Source organism: Carassius gibelio, chromosome B13 (genome assembly GCF_023724105.1).
Source record: "Carassius gibelio isolate Cgi1373 ecotype wild population from Czech Republic chromosome B13, carGib1.2-hapl.c, whole genome shotgun sequence".
NCBI classification, from domain to species: domain Eukaryota; kingdom Metazoa; phylum Chordata; class Actinopteri; order Cypriniformes; family Cyprinidae; genus Carassius; species Carassius gibelio.
In genome coordinates, this window is record NC_068408.1 from 4,558,117 (window position 1) to 4,573,935 (window position 15,819).

Here is a 15,819-nt window from a genome sequence, read left to right on the forward strand (position 1 = left end):
ATGTCAACTCAAAATAGTAATCAACACAAAGCATTTTCATGACAGTTTTACTTTATGAACATGAAATGAATAATGCAAACTGAAACTAACACTGAGGTGTTATAAATTCTACTCATGAAGTGTAATGAGACCTGAATACAGAGCATCAGTAAACTACAAAATAACTGTCTGCATTAAGTTCAATTAAAACAACAGTCAGTTCTTTGCTCAATTATTATGATCATATATATATACATGAACATTTTTTGACATATTTTTGGGCAAAGGAATACATGTAATATTGCAAAAAAAATATATATTGGAATTTCTATAAAAACATACCATGGACATCCATGGTAATACAATGTTTTTGATTTTTAAACACTCACATATAGTAGTACCATGATACTATGAAGTCCCTAATACCATCTGGTACTGTGAAATCCATAGTGCTTTACTGGATGAGTATAGTAACCTGATGAAGAATGAACAATAAGTTGAGGAAGTTAAAGAAGATAGAAGTGTAAAAATACATTTTGATAGAAAAAAAAAAGATTGTCTCGTTTAAATACCCTGCCTACTCTTTTCTTTTCTTTTTTTTTTTTTATAAATTTTTTTGTCCATGCTTTGTGTCTGCTTATCATTCATTTGCACACATCGGAGGGCAGACGACTCACATATACGACACCTTCACCACTTAAAAAAATCACAATCCAACTCCACACAAACGTCAAACATCATGTAATTTAGTAAGCATTGCCCCGAAATCTAAAATAAATCACACTATATATTCAGAAATTCGACTGCATAGAATTGCAAAGCTAGCCTCAGCAATTAAACCCATTAATAATAATAATAATAATAATAACAAATCAGCAAATATTAGTTATTGTTATTGTTGTGCACATACATTTCATATTCATACAACAAAAAGGGGGGGGGGGGGTATGGGAAGTATACTAACAGAAATCTTAAAATCTCAATATACTTAAACATAATTTGGGGAGAGGGGTGGGGTGTTATTGCTTTGGTCTGTGATTTTGTTGAAGTCATCTCGTTGGGTTTGCCGACCCTCATGTCAACTCAAAGCCGGCCGCGGTGTGCTCTGAGGCCGCCAGAGGGCGCCGCTGAGACGAGCTCCATCGCTTTAGTGTGGTTCCTCCGCGGTCCTCCGATCAGAATCCGAACGCGTCCTCCGCATCAGCAGCCTCAGCATCGCCTCTGTCCCAGTTGCTAGGCGACAGGCACTCTTCAGGGTTGTAGTCCTGAGGGTTTACCCCAATGTCCAGCATCTGGGGGTTAGTGCGAGACTCAGCGAGTCTTGGGAGAAACACACAAAGAGGATGAGTCAAACCGAAAAACACGGGAATCTTCAAGCATCAGTAGCGCTTCAGATCATCGAGAGCTGGGAATACTGTACATGGACAAAACACCAGAAACGACCCTTTAAATATGCATGTGAATCTTCTCGCTGATCTGGAGCTCTATGTTACAATTTAAAGACATGATAAAATAAGCGTTTATTTTGTACTCTCACATGACATAATGAACACACACACACACACATTATATATATATATATATATATATATATAGTAAAACATGTATATATAAAATATAAAAACGTCTTTATACATTTAATTTAATGTTTATATACACACTTCAAATAATAAAAAATATTTAAATAATTATAAAGATTTATATATATATATATATATATATATATATATATATACATATATATATATATGAAAATATGAATTATAATATACACACACACACACACACACACACTCACACACACACACACATATATATATATATATTTATTATATATAAATGAGAAAATCTAAATGAATAATTCAGAACATTATGAAATAGTATAATAGCATATGAATAATAGTAAACGAACATACAAATGCTTCATATTTAGGATTGGGAATCACAAAGAGGTTATTTTTGTTATTTTAATTACTATTAAATTTAATATGATGAGAAATGAAGGCTGGACACTGAAATAATACAAAGAAGTTTTGTTCGTTTTTCAATATTTATACAATAATGATTATTTTAGAACAGCAGCACCCTCTTGATGTCCAGAATCATAAAGTGGAATCGTTATATTCCTCATGATTCCCATTCCTAGAGTGAAGACTATAAGCTGCACAAAATCTGCATGAACCAGTGTTTAGTCCTCTATACAGTCCCTCCAGAAAAACACAGATTTTTGTTGTGATTGTTGCGGGCAAAAATCCTTGATTTTGCGGCAGGTTTTCTTAAAAAATGCGATGGAATATGCAGGATATTTTTGCAATCTTATGCGATGAAATTGCGGGAACTTGCAAAAACTGCGGTTTGATGAAAAAGAGAAAAACACTCTGTTCTCACTAGGCTACTACCTTACTGTAATGAGTCATTTCTTATGACTTCCTATGATAAGCAATCATACTAAATCACATAATATGTAAGTTCTCATTCTGTTTTATTTCAGACCTTAATTAACACATGGCTCAAACTTACAAAACAAGTAAGTCAAACAAGTTCTCTAGCTTTACAAAAGGAATATTCAATACTTCTGTAAAAATGAATACAAATAAAATATAAACACAAATATACATATGCTGTTTTACAGGAATTGCAAAGTGCAATCTCTTACTGCAACGTAAATTATTTTACATACTACTAATATACTTACAACTGTAAGGTTTTGGTACTATTCTGTAACAAAAAAGTACAATCTTACAACTGTAGAGGTGCATCAACATGAATGAAACTACAACAGTCCACTGTGAAAATGAAAACTAACTGCGTAGCCTTTAACACTGGCCTATCATTCGTCATCCTCATCCCTCTCTCAAAATAATTTGCCCCCACTGTCATATAACACACCGGGTAACTGCTTTGCGCGGTCTTTTGCGCTTATTTTTGTTGCCAGATGAGAATGATCGCATAATCGCGTTTTTCTGGAGGGACTGTCTATATTCTCTACTACCCTAAATACAGAGATACAGCTCTGAGAATGCTGTGGAAAATAACAAAAAACAGGAACATCTCTGGGAATATCACCACAGTGACTCAATGCACTTTAGTCACGAGAACTTCTTTTGTGCACAACATAAGAAAGAGACTCGTATACAGGTTTGGAACAATTTGAGGGTGACAGAATTTACATTTTCGGTTGAACTATCCCTTTAAATACAGCGTCTACCCAGAATAAGGTTCATAGTACAGACTTTGTGGCTAAACTAGGAAAATATGAAGATGAATCTAAGTGATGTTTCTACAACTCTTGGCAAAGAACCCTGGCATGAAGTAAACTATAAGAGTTGTGAGAAGCGTACAGAGTTACGAGCCGTGAGAGGGAACATGCGTGACCTGCTACAGATGGAGAACTGGACTACAGTCGTAGATGATCATGGTGTTGTGACGGAGTGAATTATGACGGATGAGGACTATAGCACAGGCACATGTGAACGACATCTTTACCTGTGTTGGACTCAAAACTATCCAGACTGCGGCTGAAGGAAGTAAACAATATCAGCATGAGAAAACAGAAGCAGCAAACGGCAACAGTGACTCAGTGCGAGCTGCATCTTTAGTCAGCATGTCTTGCTTCGCTGTTGCTATAGTAGAACTTCCACATTGTGATATTTTTATCAGCTTTTTTTGAATGTCGTGATGGGGTTTTACTGAGCAACTAGTGAAGTCAAAGGTAACCGCTGGGCTAATGATGAGGAAATGAGGTCAGAGATACAGATAACTAAAGCTGACCTCTTAACTGTAAAGACTAAACCACTGTTCGATCCATTTCTTATTAGTGTTGTTTGCTAAGGTAAGCATGACTACTACACACTTTAAAGATTTGAACAAATTCCCACGTATTAAACTTTACCAGTGTTGTTATTTGTAACTAAAACTGCTACTATAAATAAAATAAAATAAAAAATAGAATGTAATATTAAATAAAATAATAAATATTAGATGAAAACCCTAAACTTAAATGAAAACGAGAAATGTTTTCTTAGCAACTAATTAAATACATTTTAGTTCTTTTAAAACATTTTGTAATATTTACATACAAAATATTTTCACTCAGATTGCTAAATTTGACAAGTAAAAAAAAATAATAAGGCGACTAACACATTAAATCAAATGTGAAATTTTAAGCAGAAAGACTGGTATGGTATTTTCTTAGACATTTTATTTTGGCAGTGTTGAAGTATTAAAATGACTGAATAATTTTTTTCTTTTTTTTTTTATCTAAAAACAAAAATTAGCGCAAAATTACAAAACAAACTGAAAATATAAGAATTAAAGCCAATTCAAAATATTAATAAATACTATAAATAGTATAAACAGAATACAAAAATTTTTGTTAATTTTTTTAATTAAAATTTTGAATACATAAAGTAACTAAATAATAGCATAAGCATTATATATTCTGAAAATAATGTACAATTTTAAATTTTAATTTTTATATTTAGTCATGGGGTCAATCTGACATTTTGATCTTCTATTGGATTAACTTGAAGTTCGGTGCAACCAGCCATTTCATTTCATTTTATTTGTGTTTTTGAGAGTAAACCTTCTCAAATGTTAAACAGCTTCAGTTTGCGATGGAAAACACTTCAATGGTCTTTAATCAGAGATTTAGTCAATGCCAATTCATCTTTGATTGGAAAAGTTCTTGCATGTGAGAGATCTAGAGCGTCTCTCCTCACACTCACAAGGTGAAAGCATGTTAAATGGAGATTAACAAAGTACTGTGTTTGATTAAAAGCCAACGCTTTTAATTACTGCAAATGACAAATAATCAGCATGAAGCGGAGATGGACTGAACCCCCGCTGCTGTAAAACAGCTCATCTCATGTCTGTTCATCTCTCGGGAACGGCACTCTGTGTGTCTGGATGATTAATGACTATCATTACAAATCGTTAAACAGCTGTTGTTTGGTTTGCAGAATAAAAATGGCTGTTAATTAGTGCCATTACCATTCCATAGTATGCAAATAATAGTCATTTAAAACATGACCTAATCTTTTGGCATCACAATTTTTAAGATTTTTTTGGCAGGAATGTGCATATTATCTCAATAAAAATATTCTCTTAAAGAGCTCTTATTATGAGGGCTCCATTGTTCCTTGATATTTTTTAAAATCAATGCTAAAGTGTGTAATTTTCAAATGATAAAATATATTGTCTTGTCTGTCTTAATGTGTAGAGACAAACGACTTATATTCTATGGTGTTATCAAAGCATATGTCAATTACAAAGGTCCATAAAATATTATTGGTATTTTGAAAATTGTTCAAACTTTGGGTGTTGTTAGAGGCCTAAACTGTATATCATTTGAAATTATCATATTTAATGCAACCTTAAAAATAGCTGAGAAAGCCCACCCTGAACTGGAAAGAAAGTGCAATATGACGTCTCTTCTATCTTGTGCTTTATGTAAAACTCAATGGTCCATAAAAAAAGGTTGGTAAAGTAAAAAATGTTTTACCTTAGGATATTGTTATCGAATTAGACTATTTATCAAGACTCATTGTCAGACCTAATATAGCCTTGAAAGTAGCAGAGAAACACTGCTACAAATTTGGCCAGGGTGCAATATCACGGCTCATTCTGTACAGTCTAACATGTGATGTTTAATGGTTCATAAAAAAAATGCATACATTAAAAAAAAATTTTTAATGTGGATTTCTTAACTGTTTATCACTGTTAACTGTCAAATTTCATGCAACATTGAAGATAGCTGAGAAATGCATCCCCAAATTGGGCAGAGGGTGCAATATAATATCTCATTCAGCATCTCGATGTGAAGTTCAAGGCTTCATTTATAAATAAAAAAATGATACAGTAAAAATTGTCTAACTTTGGAATTAGTTTGAGCCTTGGGATATTTAACCACACAACATTGTGAGATCTAATGCAGTCTTGAAAGCGGCAGAGAAACACTGATACAAATTAGCTTGCAGTATGATGGCTCATTCTGTACTGTGCTATATGTAAAGTTTAAAGGTCCATGAAAAAAAGACAAATACAGTAAAAATGTTCAAAGTTCAGATTTCATTACAGTCTTAGACTGTCTTTCATTGTTAATTGTTAAATTTGATGAAGCTTTTAATACAGCTGAGGAAGGCCTCCACGAATTGGGCAGAAGGTGCAAAATAGTATCTCATTCTGTATTATCCCAGGCAATGTTAGGTGTCTATAAATAAACATTGGTAAATAATTTTTTTTTTTAAATTGGACTGCATTACAGTCTTCAATTTGATGCAACCTTTAATGACAGAGGGTGTATATGGCATCTCATTCTGTATTATCTTACATCAAGGTCAAGTGTCCAGAAACAAAGATTGATACAGCATCTGGCAAATAAGCTCACCAAAGTACTGTTGTTCATTTCTACCCTTAAATTTCTGAAACTCCAGCCTTTAAATGTGGCATTTAAGTTTTCAGGAGCAGCACTTTGGCAGCATTCAGACATCAACCAGTAAAAGCCTGTTGGAAAACAGTGTGACTTTGTTACACAGTTTCAACAGTTTGAAATTGTTACGCAGATTTCTGTGTCTGCTCCAGATGTCTTTTTCTTTTCTATGAAAACAGAAACTGTGAGTGGGGTGCAAAAATAGTCAGAGTTATGTAATTATATAAGACCAACCATAGAGCTTATTCTCAGAGCCGAATCTGTCCATCACAAATACCGCTGTGGTCATATAATGGAGCGCCAGGAATAGTCGTGGCCTATACTCCACATCTGCGCTGAAGTTATAGCATGACCTGTTAAAGTTCACTGTGCTGGGTTTATAGTGCAGAAGCAACAGATATAGCACCAAATATAATTTTACTAACCTTGAGAAAGCCTCATCTAGACCATCCTCAAGTTCCTGCAAAAGACACCACAGAGATTTCTCAGAATTGCTGACATAAACAGCATTACTGAAAAATCATTTTAATTAACACTGACAAGTATTAAGTAATTATTCAAATCAACCGGTGAAGTACATCTAAAGCATTTGTGTGTGTGTGTGTGTGTGTGTGTGCTCTTGTTTTTGTGACATATCAGGACACAACTCTGTATAATGACATGGGTATGACACAGGTATTACAAGGAGAGGGTGACTTATGAGGACATAACCCATGTCCCCATTTTTCAATGGCTTATAAATCATACAGATTTATTTTTTCTTTGAGAAAGTAAAAATGCAAAGAGTTTCCTGTGAGGGTTAGGGTTAGGTGTAGGGTCGGTGAAGGGTGATAGAATATACAGTTTGTACAGAATAAAAACCATTACGCCTATGGGATGTCCCCACTTTTCACAAAACCAACATGTGTTTGTGTGTGTGTTTACCCAGACAGTGTTGTTGTTCTCTGTGCTGAGGTTCTGTGCCGGGTGTGTGGCGTCTTTTCCTGAGTGATCCTTTACTCCAATTTCAAGGTCCAGTAGATCCCCAGTGGCCACCTCTACACACACAAATGTAAATAAATAAATACAAATAAATAAAATAAGTATGAATATGTAATTAATTTTTCTATATATATATATATATAAATAATTAAAATGCATGAATAAATAATCAAATACATTGTAAGAAAATAAGTTAAAATAATTTAAAAAATAAAAGCAAAAATTTGAATATTTTTAAAGAAATGAAACAAGTAAATAAATATTTAAAATTTAACTTTTTTTAAAATTATTTAATTATTAAAAAATATACATTAAATGAATAAGTAAAAACAAATCATGCAAAAAACGAATACAAAATAAATAAACATGTGGATGTTTTTTATTTGTAAGTCCATAAAACAGCTTGTTCTGATTCTCAATTCAGTTTTTTGGAAACCATCACCAGCAGTTAGGCTAATGGCAGATTTATTTATAAATGTACATTACACTTCTTACAGGTTCAGGCCTCCTGGATCAACATGAGGCGATCACAGACACATAACTCAACCTTTAAACAGGATATTTTCATATCTCCACACCTGAAGTGATCATACAGATCTGTGCATGTAGGGAATGAATCAACATCAAGCCGCGACACGCTCACAGACTCCAGTCAAACAAAAGCACAATCACATCTTTCTCTGATCCTGAGCCGTTAAACCTGTCCATCTCTGTCCTGGACTCATATTTCACGAGATGAGATCAGCCGCTAAGAAGACTCATGTTTCTGATATCTGATGGGATTTAGGAACACACAGAGCTTTATTCATGCACACACACGTCTGGCTCATGCTGGTCCTCAAGGGTTCATTCGTTCACTAAACTCTGCCGTCCAGGTTTATTTCTGTAACCTGAGATCCATCCAGGGTCCTGTGGCACACTTACAAAAAAGTAGCATGGTCCAGTGATGGTATCAGATGATAATACCGGGGTCTTTAAGTGGTAATGTAAGGTACTTTGAAGCATACCATGGTATTATTATTACCATTGCTGGATGGGTCAAGGAAGCCTAGGCATGTTGTGACCAAAAAAATCTAATTTAAAAATTGTATTAGTGCCTGAAAGCAACATAAAATCTTAAAACTGACGTCATTTATTGTGTTTTTTCATATCTTATCTATACACTTCTCAGTCAAATGTTCAGGTCGGCAAGACTTTTTCTCTTTCTTATGTGCACCAAGGCTGCATGTATTGATAAGAAATGCAGTAAAAATTGTGATATATTTTTAATATTTAAAATAGTTGTCTTCTATTTGAATTTATTTTCAAATATAATTTATGTCTGTGATGCAAAGCTGAATTTTTAGCTTTGTTCCAGTCTTCAGTTGTACATAAATGTCAGAAATCATTCTAATATTCTGATCTGCTGCTCAAGAAACAAGCATGATTGTTATCAATGTTGAAAACAGTTTTTTTGTTGTTGTTGTCGCTTTTATTTTTGTGAAAACCATATTTTTGATTTACAGAATGTCCTTTTGTAACATTATAAATGTCTTCACTGTCACTTTGATCAATTTAATGCACCATTAATTAATAAAAGTATTACTTTCTATAAAAGAAAAATAATAATAAATCTTACTGTCCCAAACCTATCAAGAATATCCTCATATTATCAGGTCTCTAGCAACTAGTAATTTGTCTATCCACACTGAAACCAAAAATACTGTGTGACAGAACACAACCACGTCCAATAAGACCAAGTTTGATATTTAATACACACTTATGTGGAGAGGGATGTTGTGTGTGTGTGTGTGTGTGTGTGTGTGTGTGTATGTGTGTGGTCCAGGTAAAATCTACTTCGAGGAAACCAAATGTCCACACAAGGATTGCAATAGCTGAATTTTTTTGACTCTGTGTAAACATTTTAGGGCCCTATGATGAAAGTAGCTCATAAATCATCTTGCAGAACATATTGTACAGTATAAAACTCATTCTGTCTACAGAAAGTCCCGACAAAGCATAAAAAGGTGTGCTGACCTCCTCCTTTGGTGCTGCCCAGACTGACTGAACTCTCCGACTGAGAGCTGCTGGCCGCCTCTCCATCAGATCCACACTTCACCTGCTTCTCTTTCTCTGAAAACAAAGGTTTACAAGCAGAAATATAAAGCTTCTATTGTTGTTAGAATGCTTGCATTAAACAGTCACTAAAAGAATGAAGTTTAAAACGTCTCTCAGTCTAATCATTCCTTCATCATTCTTTTTGAGGTGGGAATACTTTTCTTATTTGAAAGTGTTTTATTCTTATTTTTTAGCAAAATAATCATGATTACCAATCATACAAATTTACAAATCGAATTATGTAGCCCATTTTTTTATGTACTTTTTTTTTTACATTTTAGGTTAAAATATACATGGAAGTAAATAATTCACTACTTTTTAAAAATAGTTTTTACTTTTACTTGAAAATTATGAATATATATAAAACCAACAAGAATAAAACAGACAAAAATGTCATTTTCATCATCTTTGGCATCCTTATTATTAGTCACTGGCCTCTAAACAAACATTATATATTTTCACTACATCATATTCCTCTCAAAACTTTAATTAATATTCTCTTATATATATTCATATTTATAAATATACGAACGTTTTTATAAAAATTGAGGTCAGTGAGTATAAATGTGCACCAGGGCAAGGAGAAACCAGCCTTAAATGTACATTTGAATATTTAACACATGCAGCATATAACAGTGCAGTGGCCTTGATCTCAGTCTAAATTAATACAAATGGAAATGAAACTAAAACATTAAACAGCCTTCTTCATGAGGAAGTGTATATATACCACACTCATATACTGTCTAAGCTCTATGACTAAAGAGGGAAGTGTGGAGGGTGGTGAAGTGCTCAGATCTGGTTCCTGCAGGATCATAATGGTGTTTCTGGTTCTTCTCTTTGAGGTTACCGCAGTCATAAACCATTACAATGAATGTGTTTGAAGAAACCGTTCTCACACAAGAAGAGAACTATTACACAGTTTGTTTCTTTATGGGAACAGATTTGGTAATAGTTAGCATTCTTGGGTGAACTATTTCTTTATTTCACAATTGTGTGTCATTTGTGTATATTTCGGACCCTGCGGTAAAACACAATGAAATGGAGAGAAGAGTCTTGAGTTCAGCCTGCAGGAGCTGCCAGGTGCAGAGAGATGAAATGAGTAAATCTCTGCAGGCCTCAGGACACACACACACACACACACACACACACACACACACACACACACGTTCAAACATGCAGTAAATTACATATATATTCTTCTGATCTAAACGACTGGAGCTGCTCTACTTTCTCTGCAGTAAAATCTCTTTTGTCCTCCACCCCTTTATGAAATAAAGAAAATGTATAGTTCCTTAAACTTCATTGGTCTACAAGACAATGCCATTTTTAAAGTCATAAATAGAGTGACATGACTTTATAAATATATACACTCACCTAAAGGATTATTAGGAACACCATACTAATACTGTTTGACCCCCTTTCGCCTTCAGAACTGCCTTAATTCTACGTCGCATTGATTCAACGAGGTGCTGAAAGCGTTCTTTAGAAATGTTGGCCCATATTGATAGGATAGGATCTTGCAGTTGATGGAGGTTTGTGGGATGCACATCCAGGGCACGAAGCTCCCGTTCCACCACATCCCAAAGATGCTCTATTGGGTTGAGATCTGGTGACTGTGGGGGCCATTTTAGTACAGTGAACTCATTGTCATGTTCAAGAAACCAATTTGAAATGATTTGAGCTTTGTGACATGGTGCATTATCCTGCTGGAAGTAGCCATCAGAGGATGGGTATATGGTGGTCATAAAGGGATGGACATGGTCAGAAACAATGCTCATGTAGGCCGTGGCATTTAAACGGTGCCCAATTGGCACTAAGGGTCCTAAAGTGTGCCAAGAACCCCCCCCCCCCACACACACACACACACACCATTACACCATCAGCGTGCACAATGGTCACAAGGCATGATGGATCCGTGTTTTCATTCTGTTTACACCAAATTCTGACTCTACCATCTGAATGTCTCAACAGAAATCGAGACTCATCAGACCAGGCAACATTTTTCCAGTCTTCAACTGTCCAATTTTGGTGAGCTCATGCAAATTGTAGCCTCATTTTCATATTTGTAGTGGAGATGAGTGGTACCCGGTGGGGTCTTCTGCTGTTATAGCCCATCCACTTCAATGTTGTGTGTGTTGTGGCTTCACAAATGCTTTGCTGCATACCTCGGATGTAAAGAGTGGTTATTTCAGTCAAAGTTGCTCTTCTATCAGCTTGAATCAGTTGGCCCATTCTCCTCTGACCTCTAGCATCAACAAGGCATTTTCGCCCACAGGACGGCCACATACTGGATGTTTTTCCCTTTTCACACCATTCTTTGTAAACCCTAGAAATGGTTGTGCGTGAAAATCCCAGTAACTGAGCAGATTGTGAAATACTCAGACCGGCCCGTCTGGCACCAACAACCATACCATGCTCAAAATTGCTTAAATCACATTTCTTTCCCATTCTGACATTCAGTTTGGAGTTCAGGAGATTGTCTTGATCAGGACCACACCCCTAAATGTATTGAAGCAACTGCCATGTGATTGGTTGATTAGATAATTGCATTAATGAGAAATTGAACAGGTGTTCCTAATAATCCTTTAGGTGAATGTTTATATATATATATATATATATTCAAATTTAAAAAAAAAAAAAAAAAAAAAAAAACACTTGGTCTGAAACCACTTTAAAAAGTGTTTTTTATTGTTGTAGCCAATTAAGTTAAAAATTTATGATGCAACATATTTAAAATCTAGTTCAAAAACTAATCAAGGTGCATTTTCCACAGTTTTCCACTAAAATATTTCAAATTAATACATTATATTTATTATGTATATACAATAAACGTATATGCATAAATATAGCAATATAGAAACAATACTAAATCATTTTAAAATGTTTGTTTTTTTTACTTGGAATGACATAATTGACTTTTTCCTGATGTATATTGTGGGTTAAATATATATGAATGCTAACGATTTGTTTTTTTAATACTTGATATAAACTTTAACTGAAACAAAATAAACCATAAAAATAAACTTATTTTATTCAGTTAGTTGCACTGATCCTTATTTATATATGTACATATTTTTAGTTGACTCATTTCGTTGTACAAAAACTAAAATTAAATTAACAAAAGGTACATAGACATATTGCAAAACTAATATAAAAAAAAAAAAAACAATAGAGAAACTTTTGGGGCAGGGCTACTAGTATAAACGACCAATAGCAGATGGAGGAAGCATTTGAGAAACCTGTTTGAAAACAGTCATTGTGTTTGGTGTTGCTAGTGGTGTGGAAATCATCCAATCCAGCTTTAAGTAGGACACGCCTGAATTCGTGCCTCACAGCCCATAACAAAGACAGCAAGAAACAGACAGAAAGATAAACAAGAGATACCTTCTTTAGCAGCCTGCCAAAACTCAAACGCCACACGGAAAGCCTGAGCCACGGTTAACGTCACCGCCTGAGCCTGAGACAGACGGGGAAAAGGGAAGAGAGGTGTCAACGCCACATTTCTTGTCATGTATAGAAAGACATTGGTTTCTGTCTCTCTCAGAGGAAGTGTGGTCTTAACGTATAACGATATTTATAGACTGAAGGAAGGGAGTGTCTCATATGAACACACACACACACACACACTCACCACTTTCCTCTTTGTGCAGAGGTACGCGTGACACTCCAGCGTTTCGTTGCGCTGACTCTGAGCGATGTAGGCGAACACTTTATCATGCATCTTATCAGCCGTGCAGTATGATATCCTGCAGACAACAAACAACATACTGTATGAGCAAAGTCGATCTGAAGAAGACAACCTATGTAAACGTACAGTAAATAGTTCCTGTATAATATACTTTCTTAGACTACCATTCAAACGTTTTTTTTTTTTTTCTTTTAAGAAATTAATACTTTTATTCCACAAAGATGCATTTAACTAATAAAAACAATTGCTAATGCTACAAAAGACCATATTTCAAATAAGTGATGCTCTTTGGGACTTCATATTCATATAAGCATCCTGGAAATAAAATGAACCATGGTTTATAGAAAAATATAAAGCACCACAACTGTTTTCAAATTGGCTAATAATCAGAAATGTTTCTTGAACATCAAATCGGCAAATCAGAATGATTTCTGAAGGATCATGTGACACTGAAGACTTGAGTAATGATGCTGAAAATTCAGCTTTTCATCACAGAAACAAATTCTATTTTACATTTATATTAAAATAGTATAAACATAGAAAAGAATATTAAAAGAATATAGAATATTAAAATAGAAATCTGTTAGATTGTTATAGTATTTCACAATTTTTCTTTAACATATAATCAAATAAATGCATTCCACTAGTGAAGATGCAATTTTTACTAGCATAATTAGTTTTCTTTTTTTTTTATTTTTTTATGACAGCAGCACATGGTCAAAACCTGCTGATAATGTTCTCCACCATGATCTAAGATGTTTCAAAGAGCACCTTGAGCTTCATCAGAAGCATGAGCTGCAAATAAAGTAGTTCACATGATCAATAACACGTATAACCTTTCATTTGGTCAGGGATCTAAATCCTAAAACTCTGTTTATCTCCTCCAGTTTAAAGGAATCTAGGGGAAATCATTCCAGATGGTCTCAGATTGGTCTCCATCCAGAAAAACACACCCGCTGTCCATTATCCACCACTAAATGACTTGCGCAGACACTTGTATACAGCAGACCATCACGTCACCTCCTCTGAGATTTAAAAAAAGCGTACAAGCAGTGCTGAGCTCTCCATGTTCAACACCCCATCAGCACTTTGACAGAAAGCTGACCCACCAAACCATAACACACACCCACACACACACACACAGGATAGCTGGTCTGTGACTGCATCGTCTCTGGTTTCCTGTTGTCATCTATTTGTAATGTGAAGGAAACTTATGTACTCCTCCAGTGCTGATTTCTCCCCTCGGCCCTGAGTGACAGCTGGCTCAGCCTGTCACAGGGCGGCCCCACAGCAGCAGGGGCGGGACTAATGATGGACGACCGCCATCTGTCCGGTTTCACATTTCAAAACTCACACACACTGTACTTACAGACACTTACAAAATCTTTCACATACTTTATATATACTGTGAAATATTACTGCGATTTAAGAGAACTCTTTTATATTTTAATAAATGTTAAAATGTAATTTATTTCTGTGATGCAAAACTGAAGTTTAATATACTTATTTGCTGTGCAAGAAACATTTCTTCATTATATCAAATGTAGAAAACTGGTGCTGTGTGTAACAATAATTATATATATATATATATATAGTAGTGCTGTCAAACGATTAATCATATCCGAAATAAAAGTTTTTGTTTACATATGTATGTGTACTGTATATATATATATATATATATATATATATATATATATATAAATACACACACATAAAGTATTTATCTATTTATATTCTTATATTTTATATTAACATAATAGAGAACATGCATGTGTTTGTATTTATTTATACATAATAAATATACACAGTATACACACAGATTATGTAAAAAATATATATATATTTTGGATGCGATTAATCACAATTAATCGTTTGACAGCACTAATATATATATACATATACATACACACACACACATTTAACTTTAATTATTTAATTTTTTTGCTGCTATTTATACATATTTTTGTGGATGCGGAAACCATTCAAAACATGAAATATAATAAAAAATAATAATAATAATAATATATATTCAGTGAATATATAATATATATTCAGCGACTTACAAATGGGGACAGTAGAGGCAAACAAAACCAACAAAAGAATATATATTGTAATTCCATAAAATTACTACATTAACAGAATAAAAAAAAAAAAAAAAACATGTCTGCGAATGTGCATATTTTTCATGAAAAATAATATCACAATGGAAACCATCTTAATGGATCTAAATCTAGGCTTCATTTTAGTTTCTTAATTTTTAGAACAAAGTTTTTGATTTTAGGGTGAACTGAAACCTTGTGTTTTGATGAAAATTAGCCACATGATTGGAGTATCGCTGGTGTAATTAGAGTGGAGAAAGCGGCTGGGCGACACCTCGCTCATGTTTATTCATGACACACACCACAGCCGGCGTGTGAGCGCACTGAGCGTGTGCGAGCTTCCAATAATAGCTGCAGTCCCAGGTGAGGGTCAGAGAGTGTCTGTCTGAGCCTCAGAGACACTAAAACAGATCGATAGGGATCCTGACACAAACATCTCTCTCTCTCTCTCTCTCTCTCTCTCAGCAATCTGAGGTCGGATCGTCCTAAATGATGGATGGCAGGATTTCAGCAGGCAACAACAAATCCTTTCTTTTTTATTGCAA

The 15,819-nt window shown here is 34.5% G+C and overlaps 1 protein-coding gene across 2 annotated transcripts in view; it reads right to left on the minus strand.

Annotated features, from left to right (window-relative positions):
• Positions 1-30: 30 nt before the first annotated feature.
• Positions 31-15,819, minus strand: part of LOC127970237 (low density lipoprotein receptor adapter protein 1-B) — a 44,221-nt gene continuing 28,432 nt past the window's right edge. The window contains exons 4-10 of one of the 2 annotated variants that reach the window (XM_052572626.1): positions 13,119-13,233; positions 12,872-12,944; positions 9,407-9,502; positions 7,334-7,446; positions 6,835-6,869; positions 6,644-6,762; positions 6,247-6,483 (exon numbers count right to left, since the gene is read on the minus strand). In XM_052572626.1, coding sequence (XP_052428586.1) covers positions 6,302-6,483; positions 6,644-6,762; positions 6,835-6,869; positions 7,334-7,446; positions 9,407-9,502; positions 12,872-12,944; positions 13,119-13,233 — 733 coding nt within the window. In that variant the 3' untranslated portion in view covers positions 6,247-6,301. Of the gene's footprint in view, positions 1,300-6,246; positions 6,484-6,643; positions 6,763-6,834; positions 6,870-7,333; positions 7,447-9,406; positions 9,503-12,871; positions 12,945-13,118; positions 13,234-15,819 lie in introns of those variants that run through there. The other variant, XM_052572627.1, reaches the window with a different exon arrangement.